Source organism: Centruroides vittatus, unplaced genomic scaffold (assembly GCF_030686945.1).
Source record: "Centruroides vittatus isolate TY-2023 unplaced genomic scaffold, ASM3068694v2 contig_1168, whole genome shotgun sequence".
In the NCBI taxonomy this organism is placed as follows: domain Eukaryota; kingdom Metazoa; phylum Arthropoda; class Arachnida; order Scorpiones; family Buthidae; genus Centruroides; species Centruroides vittatus.
In genome coordinates, this window is record NW_027120749.1 from 4,692,672 (window position 1) to 4,705,763 (window position 13,092).

At 34.5% G+C, this 13,092-nt stretch overlaps 1 protein-coding gene across 1 annotated transcript in view; it reads left to right on the forward strand.

Annotated features, from left to right (window-relative positions):
* LOC136982388 (bridging integrator 3-like) overlaps positions 1 to 13,092 on the forward strand; it is a 31,707-nt gene that overhangs the window by 3,734 nt on the left and 14,881 nt on the right. Inside the window, exon 3 of the mRNA XM_067278884.1 lies at positions 9,905 to 9,945. Coding sequence (XP_067134985.1) covers positions 9,905 to 9,945 — 41 coding nt within the window. The remainder of the gene's footprint in view (positions 1 to 9,904; positions 9,946 to 13,092) is intronic.

Sequence of the window (13,092 nt, forward strand, 5' to 3'; positions counted from 1 at the left end):
TCATTGATTCCTTTCACATTTGTCTAACCAATACATAAGGTCAAAACTTTAATTAAAATAAATTTTTTTTCCTTTGGAATATGGTCATGTACCGAGCCTGATATATTATAACCAATTTATACCAGTATCTGAAATGTTAACTGTACCAATAGGTTATCACTGTAATTTAGAACAATCAACACAAACAAAACTATGTTCTATGAAGTTCTAAGACAATATAAGAGATATATATCTTAATCTTTTACCAAGAGAAAACAATATTTGGAGTATTTAAAATAAATATAATCAAAATGTCTTTTTTATTGGTCACAAGTCTTCTTGTTTCAATAATTTAATGCAATAAGACTAATTTCTTCACCAATAAACTTTTTGTACAAGTGAATTTTTTCCCATTTTCTTTTACTAAATTTGGCATACACTATATATATGCCATATTTAGGTGCTTGTCAATACTGTTCAGTTACCTTATACTGTTTATTTTTATATTATATGTAATATATTAAGGTAAGAATATAATATATAATAATAATTTTTGCCTTTCCTGTCAATGAGACAGAAAAAACTGAATAAAATATTGGTGATCATATGTTAACTAGTTATTAAACTTGTTTACTATAATTTTCAGGTTACTGGCATATGAGAGGAATCAGGAAACTCATAATTTTTCTATATCCTGTGATAGCTCTCCTGAACTCAAACTTCCTGATTCATCTGAATATAAGGATCTCTCTCCAAGTTTACAAATACCAGTTTTGACTATAGATACAATTAATGCCTACATGGAGATGTCAGATCAAAGAATGCCACTGTCTGCTGTGCAGATGTATTTTAATGAATTCTTATTAACAATAAGAGGAACAAAAGAAAAAAATTTTTCATATTTTAAAGGTAATGTAAAATCTGAATTAACCAAGGGGAACACATATTATACAGATTTAGTAATTATAGATGATGGGGATATAGAAAATGCAATATGTGAATGTACAGCAGGTAAAGGGCCTAAAGCATATTGCAAACATGTATGTGTAACACTATTGGCAATAGAAGAATACGGAAGAACAGGCAATTATAAGTGTCACAAAACATGCACTCAGGTTCTGCAAACATTCCATCAGCCTACCTGCCAACATAAAGGTTCCCCAATTAAGGCTAGTGAGCTTCCATTTCATTTATTTAAGAAGAGAGGAATGAAAAGGAAATGATTGGAAGACATGAAATTTGACCCCAGACCATCTGGCAGTTCAATCTCTGATTATACAAACTTTGTTATTAATTTGGCAATGAACATGCAAAGTGGTTGTGCAATACCGATATTGCAATTAAGGCAACCAGCAAACATGAGGGCTTTAGAGTCAGATCATGATTATTGCAAAAGCACAATGTCTGAAATGTTTTTAAAAGCTTTACATGTAACTGAAGCAAGTAGGGAGTACATAGAACATTTGGAAAAAGAGACCCGATTACAACGAAAAAGTGCAGTTTGGAAGAAGGAACATTTGTTGTGTTTGACATCTTCAAACTTTGGAAAAGTTTGTAAATTAAAATCAGCAGACAGACTAAAATTGTGTGACTTGTTACTGTCAAGTAGGCCAATAAAAAGTAAGGCAATTTCTCATGGCTTAAGGTATGAAAAAGAAGCAATTGAAGCATATTCTTCTTTTGAAAATACTCCTGTGAAAAAATGTGGCATGTTTCTTCATCCAAAATACCCATTCTTAGCTGCAAGTCCAGATGGGCTAGTGGATGATGATAAAATATTAGAAGTTAAATGTCTTTACTCCAGTTTTAAACTTCCTGTGAATGTGCAAAATGTACCATATTTGGATTGTACTGATGACAAAATTACTTTAAAATGGAATCATGATTATTTTTATCAAATCCAAGGTCAATTAGCAGTGACAAATAGACAAGTTGCTCACCTGTTTATTTACACAAAAAGTGACTTCAAAGTTTGTATCATTCCAAGAGATGATAAATTTATTGCAGACATGACTGAAACACTAAGTATGTTTTTCCATGAGCATTTTAAGCCAGCTCTTTTAAAAATGATGTTCTATAAACATTAAGTTTATAAAATAATTGAGCTAATTGTTATTTTTATTTTACAATTTGAGTTTATGTAAAATTTTTCTAGATGGTGAATTTTTTAAATCATAAAAAGAGATTTTGTTTTAAAGATTAAAATTTTTTATTTGCTTACAAATTTACAAACATTTATTCAACTATAGTACAAATTTTTGAATTGAAGTTCCATAATGAAGACCTTACTGTGTATGCTAGTATACATTCTTAATCTTAGAATTTATAAGCAGACAAAAATTTAAAAATACTATAAATGGAAAACTTAAATTAGGCTAGGGTCTAGAATGAAAAAAACATTATATACAGAATTAATAGAGAGCTAGACTAACAGTGAAACAAATTAAGCATCTCTGCCAACAATGCATGGTCTAAAATTGCATAACATAAAACATATAAATATAATTTCACTGCCAAGTTTGGTTACTGTCGGATGCATGTGTTGCCTCAAAATCTTATATGTATGAGCCATTCCTATAATACGTTCAATATGTATTCTTTTACTAGATATTTTTCTGTCTTGAGATAACAAACTGCTGCTCAGCTGTGCTTTTCCTCTCATAAAAGTGGGTGTATTTACCACAACATCTTTAGTAATTAGCAGTGGCGTGCCGTGACATTTGATGATAGGGAAGCTGTGTTTCTGTAAGAAGCCGACTTCCAGGGGCAATCAGTTAATTGCGCGTCAGTAATGGTCTAGGGTCCATTCGTACATGGGTGGTGGCTGTAGAGACAAAGACGACAAGTATCTGACAAAAACCGTTTATTTTCACATAAAATAAACATATACTATGTACAAAATAGTTTCCTTTAGGACAATCAGCCGTTCGGACGTCCTGAGCGTCGATGTGGTTCTTCGATGGTCGATCGAAGGTAGTCCTGGGACATTGGCGTTGACAAGTCTGTAAGGCACAGGAAAACTTCGTCCGTTGGAGTTGGGGACACGGTCTAAGTCCGAAATGGCACGGGTTACAGGTTGGCACAATAGGCGATAACTTGTTTTTTTTTTTGACACACGGCGTTTTGGTTATTCGGAATGTTAACCGAGTGCCAGGTGTCTTTGATTGTCGGAGAGATATATAATCTCTCCGACAATCAAAGATCAAGAGATATATAACCACTCGGGAAACGTGATTGAGGAAAACGACCAATTAAAATGGATGAAAGATAAAATAGAGATTGATATACAATCTCTATTTTATCTTTCATCCATTTTAATTGGTCGTTTTCCTCAATCACGTTTTCCGAGTGGTTGGTCCCTCGTTACTAAACGTAACGAGACTCTTACCTGGAACGCGAGAAAAGTCAAAATCGAAGATGAATTCGATCTTCCACCGATCGTAGGACGACTTCCTTCCACAATTTATGGTTTCTGCCTAGCAGTTTGATATAAACAATGGGTGTCCGATTACAAACTACTTTTACCTATGTTTTTTTAACTAATAAATTTTTCTCTAAATTAACCGTTTTTTCGCGTCTTTCGTGGCGGGTCGGACCTGTCCGGAACCTCACATTTCCATAAAAGTTTTAAACAAATACTGGAAATGACAAAAATAAACAATTTATGTATTTTAGTTCTAAAATACAAATAATACATACATAATACAAATTGACATGATACAAACAATAATAGAAAAACTTGTTTTTTTTTATAAACTAATTCTATTCGGCGATTTTTTCCGCAAAGTCGTTAATTACTTTATCATAAAAGTCGCTGGTCGTCGACTCCATCAACGTATTTAAAAGCACTTTTTCTATCTAAAGCAACGCTAGCGACGACAATTTTTCCTCTGACCGAGTGTTCCTGGCCAATGTATGAATTCGCTCTGTGGTCGAAAAACTGCGCTCAGCAGACCCACCGGTAGATGGGACCACAAAAATTAATGATATTAAATCATATAATTCTTTTAGTACGTCTTTGTTTGGATCGACATTAATTATAATATGTTTTATGTTTAAGAGTTACTTGTCAATATAGTCCTGACACGAATATAAATATTGCGATTCACTACGTAATTTAGATAAATCAAAAAATTTCCCATAAAATTTACTTAATTTAAAGAATTAAAACACGCTTGGAAAAATTGTTAATAATTTTAATATTATGAAAAACATCTAAAAGTGATAAAAATTCTAAAGATTTTATGTTTGAAAATCTGTCAATATAATTATAATTTTCTTTTAATTATACTGTAATTAAATATAAATTTGCAAAAAACGTACATAAAAATAACATTGAATACTCTTTACTGTTTAAATCTTAAACAATTCACTTAGTCAGATAGCTCCCTACCAGTGGCTAAGAGATAGAATCGTTGGAAGCGTTACACGTGTGTAGTTTCCACCAGCTAAACCGGCTGAAGTTGGTGCTCTGTAAAGCGCATGCGCCAATGCCTTCTGGCTGCTTTACACCATTCAGTTATTCTCGCCGTGAAAGCTGTCTCGGAAGCGCTTCCATTCCGCCACTGACATTCGAATATACAATAGAAATCTTAACGTTTTTTTCACATATAGTATAGAATTTTTTTTAATAAGATACATAATGCAGTTATAATAAAATATTAATTTTAATTAATTCAAAGTACGTTAAAATATGAAAACTTATATTTTAGAAAATACAAGGGAAGGTCATTGGAAGGTGGATGCGGCGCTTCCACTGCTTCTAATGACGGCACGCCACTGGTAATTAGCAAGTCCTGAATGTTAAAACCTCTATCAGCCATTACACAGTCTTTTGCCTCTGTTATTTTACACAGTAAAGACCTTTCTGCAATCTGTCGATCACTTGCAGAACCACCATAGGCTTCTGAAACAAAACTTACTAGACCACCTGGTGTGCAACCTACAACTGCTTTTAATGTGTTGTCATTTTTATATGATGACCATGTAGCCTGCTGTGCAACAGGATTTTTTGGTTTGCTTATTTTGCATTCTAGAGAATCAATGATAACTCTAGTATTTGGAAATTTCATTTTAAAATCTCTAGGCATGTATATGTCAACAAGAGATCTTTCACTCCATATATCCAACTCTCGCCATTGTAAATACATGAAATTGATCCAAGTAATGAAAACGTTTCGTACTGTTTCTTCAGATACACTAAACATCCTACTCAACTCAAAATTTGCTGTATTCAATCTTAATTTTATTAAAGTCAAGAACAACTGGTTTGGCACTGCAAGTGTTACAACCTGAAACTTGTAATATTTTAAGCTGTATGCTGCTGGTCCCAAACTTTGTAGTACAAAATTGAAAGAATTGTAGTTCTCTAACCCAGTATAGTAATGTATAGCATTGTTGTCAAACTCAAATCTTTCAACTGACATTGGGACTTCAAAAGTATGGGTCTGTGTAGTTACACAGACCATAGTGCTTGCCGCATTATTTTCAATAAGACAAGTAGCCTTTTCCTCCTCCTCATCTATTATTACTTCTCCTCCTATTTCTAATGTACCAGTATCCATTATATAGCATGCATCATGATTATCTTGAACTTTGCGTTCACGGTTTTCTCTTCTTGCTCGTCTGCTCGAAACCGAAGGTGCCTCTTTTTTAGACCAAAAAAATACATTTGGTACAGCATCAGCCTTCAGTTGTCTCTTTGCTGGGATGTTTCCTAATAAAGTAAAATAAATCTATTTATTTTTCATTCAGCATAAAGAATTAACAATTAAATCCATGGTACTATATATATTTTTTATCCTTTGTTAACTTAGCATTAATGCTATGTAAGTGCTCAAAACTAGCCTCTACTGTTAGGGCTTATCACGCCTAGATATTAAAACTAAACAGAGACTTTTGATGTAAACATCAAGTATTTTTCAAGCGAGGTGTTTGAAGCTTCTTAATTGCTAATAGCTTGAAAAAAATATTGTACAGTTATTATAATTCTTTAAATAATGTGCTTACCAAAGATATTAATCTCCTTATACTGATCGGGTGTGAAGTGATTTTTACACACGAGACTGGATGAAGTTGGTTTCCAATTTGCTCTTTTAACGGCGTGAATCCATTTCTTTCGCAATGCTGGATTTTTTGGAAACTTGTGACCACCACTATTAGAACAATGTGGTACACAGCACCACGTACTTGGCATTTTTGAAACTTAAAATATTTATTAGATTTTCGTTTAAAGAAAAAACAAATGGTACTTTACAACCGACAACGTATCGCTTAGTCTGTTTACGACCTCATCGATACTAGCGCATCGTGCAGAGTAGATTTCACTTTTTTCCCCTATATAAGGAAATTTACAATCACTATCAATTACTTTCAATTGCATTAATTAATGAAAGGTCACAGCATTAATCAAACAAAAGAGAAACGTTTACTGGACTGTAAAACAAAAGTACTACACCTTTTAAGTATCCAGTAGGAAGTTTTATTAGAATAAAAACGTTTTCGGCCGCATTAATCAGCCTTCGTCAGTTAACGAATAACAAAAACGAACAAAATTCGAAATTACAAAAAAAAACGGCGTTTGAAATTTACAAACAACCGCGCTTGCGCATTGACGGGTTTAAGCCCCGTTTTCCGTATCAAAACGTGTATCAAAAACGAACAAAATTCGAAAATTACACAACGGCGTTCGAAATTTTACAAAAAACCGCGCCTGCCATTGACGGGGTTAAAGCCCCGTTTTCCGTATCAAAACGTGATGCTAGTCGACAAGAGATTTCCAGGCCGATGATAGGCCGTCCACATCCCGGTGGTTGATGCAAAGCGTAGATAAGTGCGCCTTATTTATTTCCATTTTTTCCAAGTATTTGATAGCCTGCCTGGATCGAGTGGCTCTGACAATGGAGGCCTTATCCCAATGCACCGTTATATCTTGTTGCCTAGCAAAGGTTGCTAGGACCGTGCTGTCACTGTCACAGGTTATTGAGTATTTATGCTCTTTTATTCTTTGTTTGAGGTTACGTAAAGTGGCGCCTACGTATACAATGTCGGTGTTAAAACGATGATCTTTTATCGGTATAGAATATACCCCTGTTAACTCACTGGAGCGATCTCTCCTCTTGTCGTTTCTCAGTAAACGGTAAATCGTTGGATTGCATTTGTAAATTATGCACAAGTTCTTCTCTCTGGCCACATTTTTGACAACCTTATTAAGAAAAGGCATATAGCTCAACACAACTGCTTTCCGTGAATTTTCATCGTTGTGCTGCCGACTGTTCTTCTGCAATTTAGTTATTAGGCGATCAACAACACTTCTTTGGTAACCATGCTGTGCAGCCACCTTTCGTATGTAGGCCAACTCCTTTAAAGTGTCTTGAATACTTGAGCAGTGGGTGTAAGCTCGCCGGATCCAGGAACGAAACGCCGCCATCTTAAACTGTCCGGGGTCTATAGAGTTACTGGGGATGACGAGGGGGTGATATACTGGTTTCCGGTAGACACTCGTTCTTATCTCCCCTTCTTTGCAGGCGATGGAAAGGTCCATGAAGTTAACAAGGAACTCACTTTGTTGATCCAATTCTACCGTTAGACCGTATGGGTTGTGGTTGATTACATCTATGAAATGCTGGATGTTGCGATCATCAGCCCAGAGGATGAAAATGTCATCAACGTACCTGGTGTAAATTACCATGTCGTTGCGGAATAACGGTAAGATATCGCACTCGAGTTTGCGTAGCACCATCTCACAGAGGACTGCGGACATGGGGCTTCCCATGGGGACACCCCTTCCTTGTATATAAATTTTCTCATCAAACTCGAAGAAAGAAGAGTGGTAGACCAAATCCGCTAATTCCAAGATATGCATGTGATACTTGTGGGAATTCACTACGTTGGCGAACAAAAAGTCTCTTAATGCACAGAAGCATGGTGGAAGCTTGATGGATGGGTATAGGGACTTAAAGTCCATAACGGTCATGATTTCTCTGTCTGTCAACATAACATTCTCCAGTTTTTGCACCAGTTGCAAAGAGTTGCCTTTGCCTTGCCAGTTGCCTTTTTATGCTAAAGGGGTAAGCCTGTAGATTATTCTGTACGAACTTAACCAGCTTCTTTTCCAAAAGAAACGTTGGTGCCCGACATTTTTCCACGACAGGACGAATTTGCTGGCCTGGCTTGTGCGTCTTCCCAAAAGCAAAAATTCGTGGTGATGCCGGTGCACTTACAACAACATGATCCAAATGCAAAACGTGAGCCAAGGAGAAAAGGAAAACTTCTTAACTCTGTTCTGGAGGGTATCCAAAAATCTATCCGGTGCCATAACGCAATCCGTTTCATTAATATATTCATGTAGCTTCTGGTTATAAGATTCCCGTTTACAGAGTACAAAGCCCTTGGTTTTATCAGCTTTCATTAGCACTATGTTATTCTCACTGAGCCAATTCCTGGAATCCCTGATATAGGTTCGTAAACATTTGGAGTGTGCGTTCGTTTGTATCTCCTTTTCTGCCAAGAACCTTGTTTTCCAACGGATATAATCCTTTTAAAGTAAAGAATTAATAAAAACCGATGGAGTGAACGGCGATAAAGAAAGACAAAAGCAAAGTTTTTTTATCTTTGTATGTCATAATTATATTTTATATTTACTGGATATAATCCTGTTTGGTTGGACATAAATCAGAGATAATTAGCTCAACATCTGGTATGATGGTGTCCGGTTGCAATCTTGGGTGCAGAGCGTACATAGGACCGTGCTGTAAAGCTTCTATGAGGCAGTGCAGAGGGGTGATATCATCCCATACGGTAAGTGCGCAAGTTGCTTTAGTTCGAGGTTTAATGTGCTGGCACTTGAATAACCATTTGAGTTTCTTCACGTATTTACATTTTAACCTCCTTTCAACGTCAGAAGTCAAACTGATCACCCTGCTGTTGATCTCCTTTAATAAGTTCTGGTCTTCTAGGTAGAGTTCCTCCTCCAGACAAATGATTCTATGTAGTATCGAATAATAAGATCTTCTAACGTTCTTAATTGCTTTGCTGGGGCATAGATGTTGTAGCTTTGGTAATAAGGAGTCATAGCCCAACGGAAGTCTGATGCTGAAAATTGACATCGGGAATACACCGTTAATACGACACTGCTTAAGGAATTCGAACTTCGTTCTTGCTCTAGAAAGTTTAATAACCAATCTCCTATAAAGTTTGGCCAGTGAAGCCATAATTCGAATAAAAGAGAAACGTTTACTGGACTGTAAAATAACAAAACGTTTACTGGACTGTAACGTTTTGTTATTCGTTAACTGACGAAGGCTGATTAATGTGGCCGAAAACGTTTTTATTCTAATAAAACTTCCTACTGGATACTTAAAAGGTGTAGTACGTTTGTTACTTAATCAAACATTGGAAAAACATGAATGGAGGCTCCTGCAGTCATGTCTGCAAGATCAATGGTATTGTTGAGCCCAGTCCTCTCAACTGGGAGTATGATTTAATCATTTGGGACCAACAAATTGGTATGATACTCTGAAGACTTAGCAGAGGTCTCAGAACTTTTCTAATCATCCTTACTACCTACAACAGACTGCTTAAGGATATATTGTATGCATCCCAAACTCAACTAGGCATTTAATCTTGTAAATTGCAATAAATTGTACAATCTTGTACATCATAGCAGAGCAGTTTTAGAAAAAACTATATATTTTAATTATAATTATTATATAAAAAGTGTTTTTAAAAGTAGGGCCTACTTTATTTGTTGCCATATGATTGATACATTGTAAATAAGTTGCTGCATTGATTTATTTTATGACTATTGAATTTATTATAATTTGTATTTTTGGTTAGAGTATAAACTTGTTATAATTTTTTAACATAGCTATATTTCAAATTTAAAATCAATAATAATTGAAATATTATAAATAATTTTCTGTAGGATGAAGGTGACTTTGATCGTCAAATGAAAAATTTTGAACAGTAAGTTTAAAAGAAATGTTTGAAATAAATGAGATATATTCATTGCTATAAATATGTAAATATAGGATGATATTTAAATGAGTACTAAAATAAAATAATATAAAAAATGTAACTCGATCACTCTGTTTGGTGACAGAAATATTAATTATATTCTTAGAGTTTTAAATTGATTCTAAGAAAAAGAATAAAACAATAAATTGAAATAGTCATCTATTACAATAAAAATTCTAACTTAAATTTTGATTTTATTACTAAAAATTTAAATTTTAATAGTTATAATTTTTTAATCATAAAATTTGTTATAATGAATGATACAAAATTAATGTTAATGTTAATGTTCCATTCTAGATCACAAAAACTTACATCTTTATAACTCCAGCAACAAATTCATAGTTAAATAAAAAAGAATGATTGCAAGATATTCTAATATAGACATACAGAGTGTTTTGTGTACAGTGTTAGAAGTCAATAACTTGGAAAATATGCTTTTAATTTAAAAAATTGATAAGAATTAAAGTATAATAGCTTTGAAGGTATAATGTTGTAAAAATAAAGTCTCTCTTATGCCCTGTCGAGGTAGGGTGGAATAGGGAAACTTCAAAGTTTCGAATAGAATCCCCAATGTTTTTATATTTTTGGAATCTTTATTAAAAAATAATCACCTTTTATTGAGAATGTTTTTTAAGAAAATGGTAATTTCAAAACGTGATCATATGTAGTGGTATGTTTTGAAAGGTGAATGGCCAAGCAGTTAAGGTTGCAATCCACTGTTCTGGGAAACTCAGAATTGAGTCCAGATAGGTCAAAAACGCCAGAAGTTTTTGGATAGTGGGCTGTCCAGATATGTCAAGTCCCATCCCATCCATCTCCCCACTGCCCCATTATAGGTCTGACTGAACCTATAATAAGCTTTCTAAAAAAAAGGGTAGGAAGAGTTTAAAAAAAAAGCTAATAAAAATGCTTTTTAATGAACTAATCAGTTTTTGTTGTTTTATTTTTTCAGTTGTTTAACAAACGTTTAAAGAGAGATCCATTTTCATGTAAGCATTTCAGTAATCGAGCAACAAAGCTAAGTACACCAATCAAAACCTTGTCAATTCAGTAAATAATTTAATGTAAATTCAACAAATGTTTTCAATCTTACACAAGATCTGCTTTAGGTCAACAACAATCTAAATTGGAATGCACAGAGTCAATTTCAAAATTAAAAAAAAATTATTGGAATAAAATATAAGGATATAAAATTGAGTAAATAAAGATTTGGTAGCCTATTACAATATATAAAATTAAAACTGATACAAATATAAGAAATGATTCTGTATAAATATGTCATAAAAATAATATTAACTGATTTATGTTGGTATTGCCTGGTTTTTCATAAAAACATTGCCAAGCATATGAGATGCTTTCATCATCTTTGAAGTTAATGCAACTGCCTGTCAGGTCAGCTTTATAGATTTCTAAAGCTTCTAGAACCCTGATTGGTCAGTTAGCCAGGATTGTGACATTCTGAAGATCAGCTTGCATGTTGGTCTTTGTGGCATGAACAGACAGGATGGTGGTGTTTTTTTTATTTATTATATTATAACAATGTTCTTGTAACCTTTTGCACATGAAATGCTTGGTGGATCCAATATACACCAGATCTTGTTGAACCTGTTGTCCTTCACCAGAACATTGTACACTCCTTGAGCCCTATGTTTCTTAGCCCTATCTTTTCTATTATATAGTAACTTATATAACTTGGAAACTTGCTTATAGGTAACTTGTATCCATGTTGCCAGCTATTTTCTTGTACAATGTATGCAAATTATGGTCATACTCCACCACACATTGTGCTTGGAGTTAGGGATGTGTGCTTGACTGCTGTTGGAACCTTATTGTGTAGGGAGTGTTGATTGGAGTATGTGTGAACCAAACTATGAATCAGGTTTCTACTATACCCATGCCTATATAGCAATGTCCTGTAAAATTAAAATTAAATTATTTACTGGATTATCAAGGTTTTGATTGATGTACTTAGTTATGGTAATCTATGAAGAAGTTAATTTCGAGTAACAAAGTTTCACTGAACAGACCAACATATCTAGTGTTTATTTAGTTAACAACTTGTATAGCTTAACTCTGGGCCTGGAACAGGAGAGCTACACACAAGTTCATTTTCTTGATGCGAACATCACAGTTAAAGGATTGACAATCTTCACAGAAGTATACAGAAAACCACTGGCTGAGCAATTGTACATTCCTGTAGGGTCCTGTGACCCTATACGATATAAAGTAGCGGCATTTAACACCTTGGTCAAAAGAGCTTACACCCACTCATCGACATCGCATGCATTTAAAACCGAGATCAACACTGTTACTAGTATTGCTGAACACCATGGATATGGTAACCTGGTAGCTGCATTGACCAAAAAAATGCTTCATCCCTAACGAACAGAATGACCAGAAGAGCAAGAGAATACGATTCGTAAGGACAAAGTACCTGTTACTTACAATCTGTATTTAGAGAAACTGTACACCAAGATCACTAGGAAGAGACATGTCACCTTAGTCTTTAGAAGATGTTCTACTCTTTTTCGAATGCTCAGTAATGGGAAAGATACTCCACAACAAGACACACTAGCTAGAGTATACACCATCCTGATGAGAGATCGTAGGTGTGATAAAGACTTAGTATAGGTTGGCTCCACAAAAAGATCATTAGGAGTGAGGATTAAAGAACATAAAGTGGACATCTTCCACAAGAGGTATACAACCGCATTTACACAATATGCCACGGATCCTGATATACAACCATTATTTAATGAGGCCAAGATAATATACACCATGCAGCAGCCACACCATTTGCACTTGATGGAAGCCATTTATATACATAAAACAGCCCAAAGTGAAAATTGTATCAACAGTAAGGATGAGGTATTCTTATCCGATAGCGTGGCAAACTCTTATATACGATACGTGACAAGGCAAAAGTTATCTCTCAATGGCACAGGTGCAAACGATGACGAAGATCGCACGGGCTTCCTCCAAAATTTTATTTCAGAATTCTTTCGAAAAAAGATTGTTTCATCTAATTTTGTTTTATTTTGTCCGTTTTCACCTGAAGAAGAACCGTTGGTTCGAAAACGTTATTGAAAGACATAT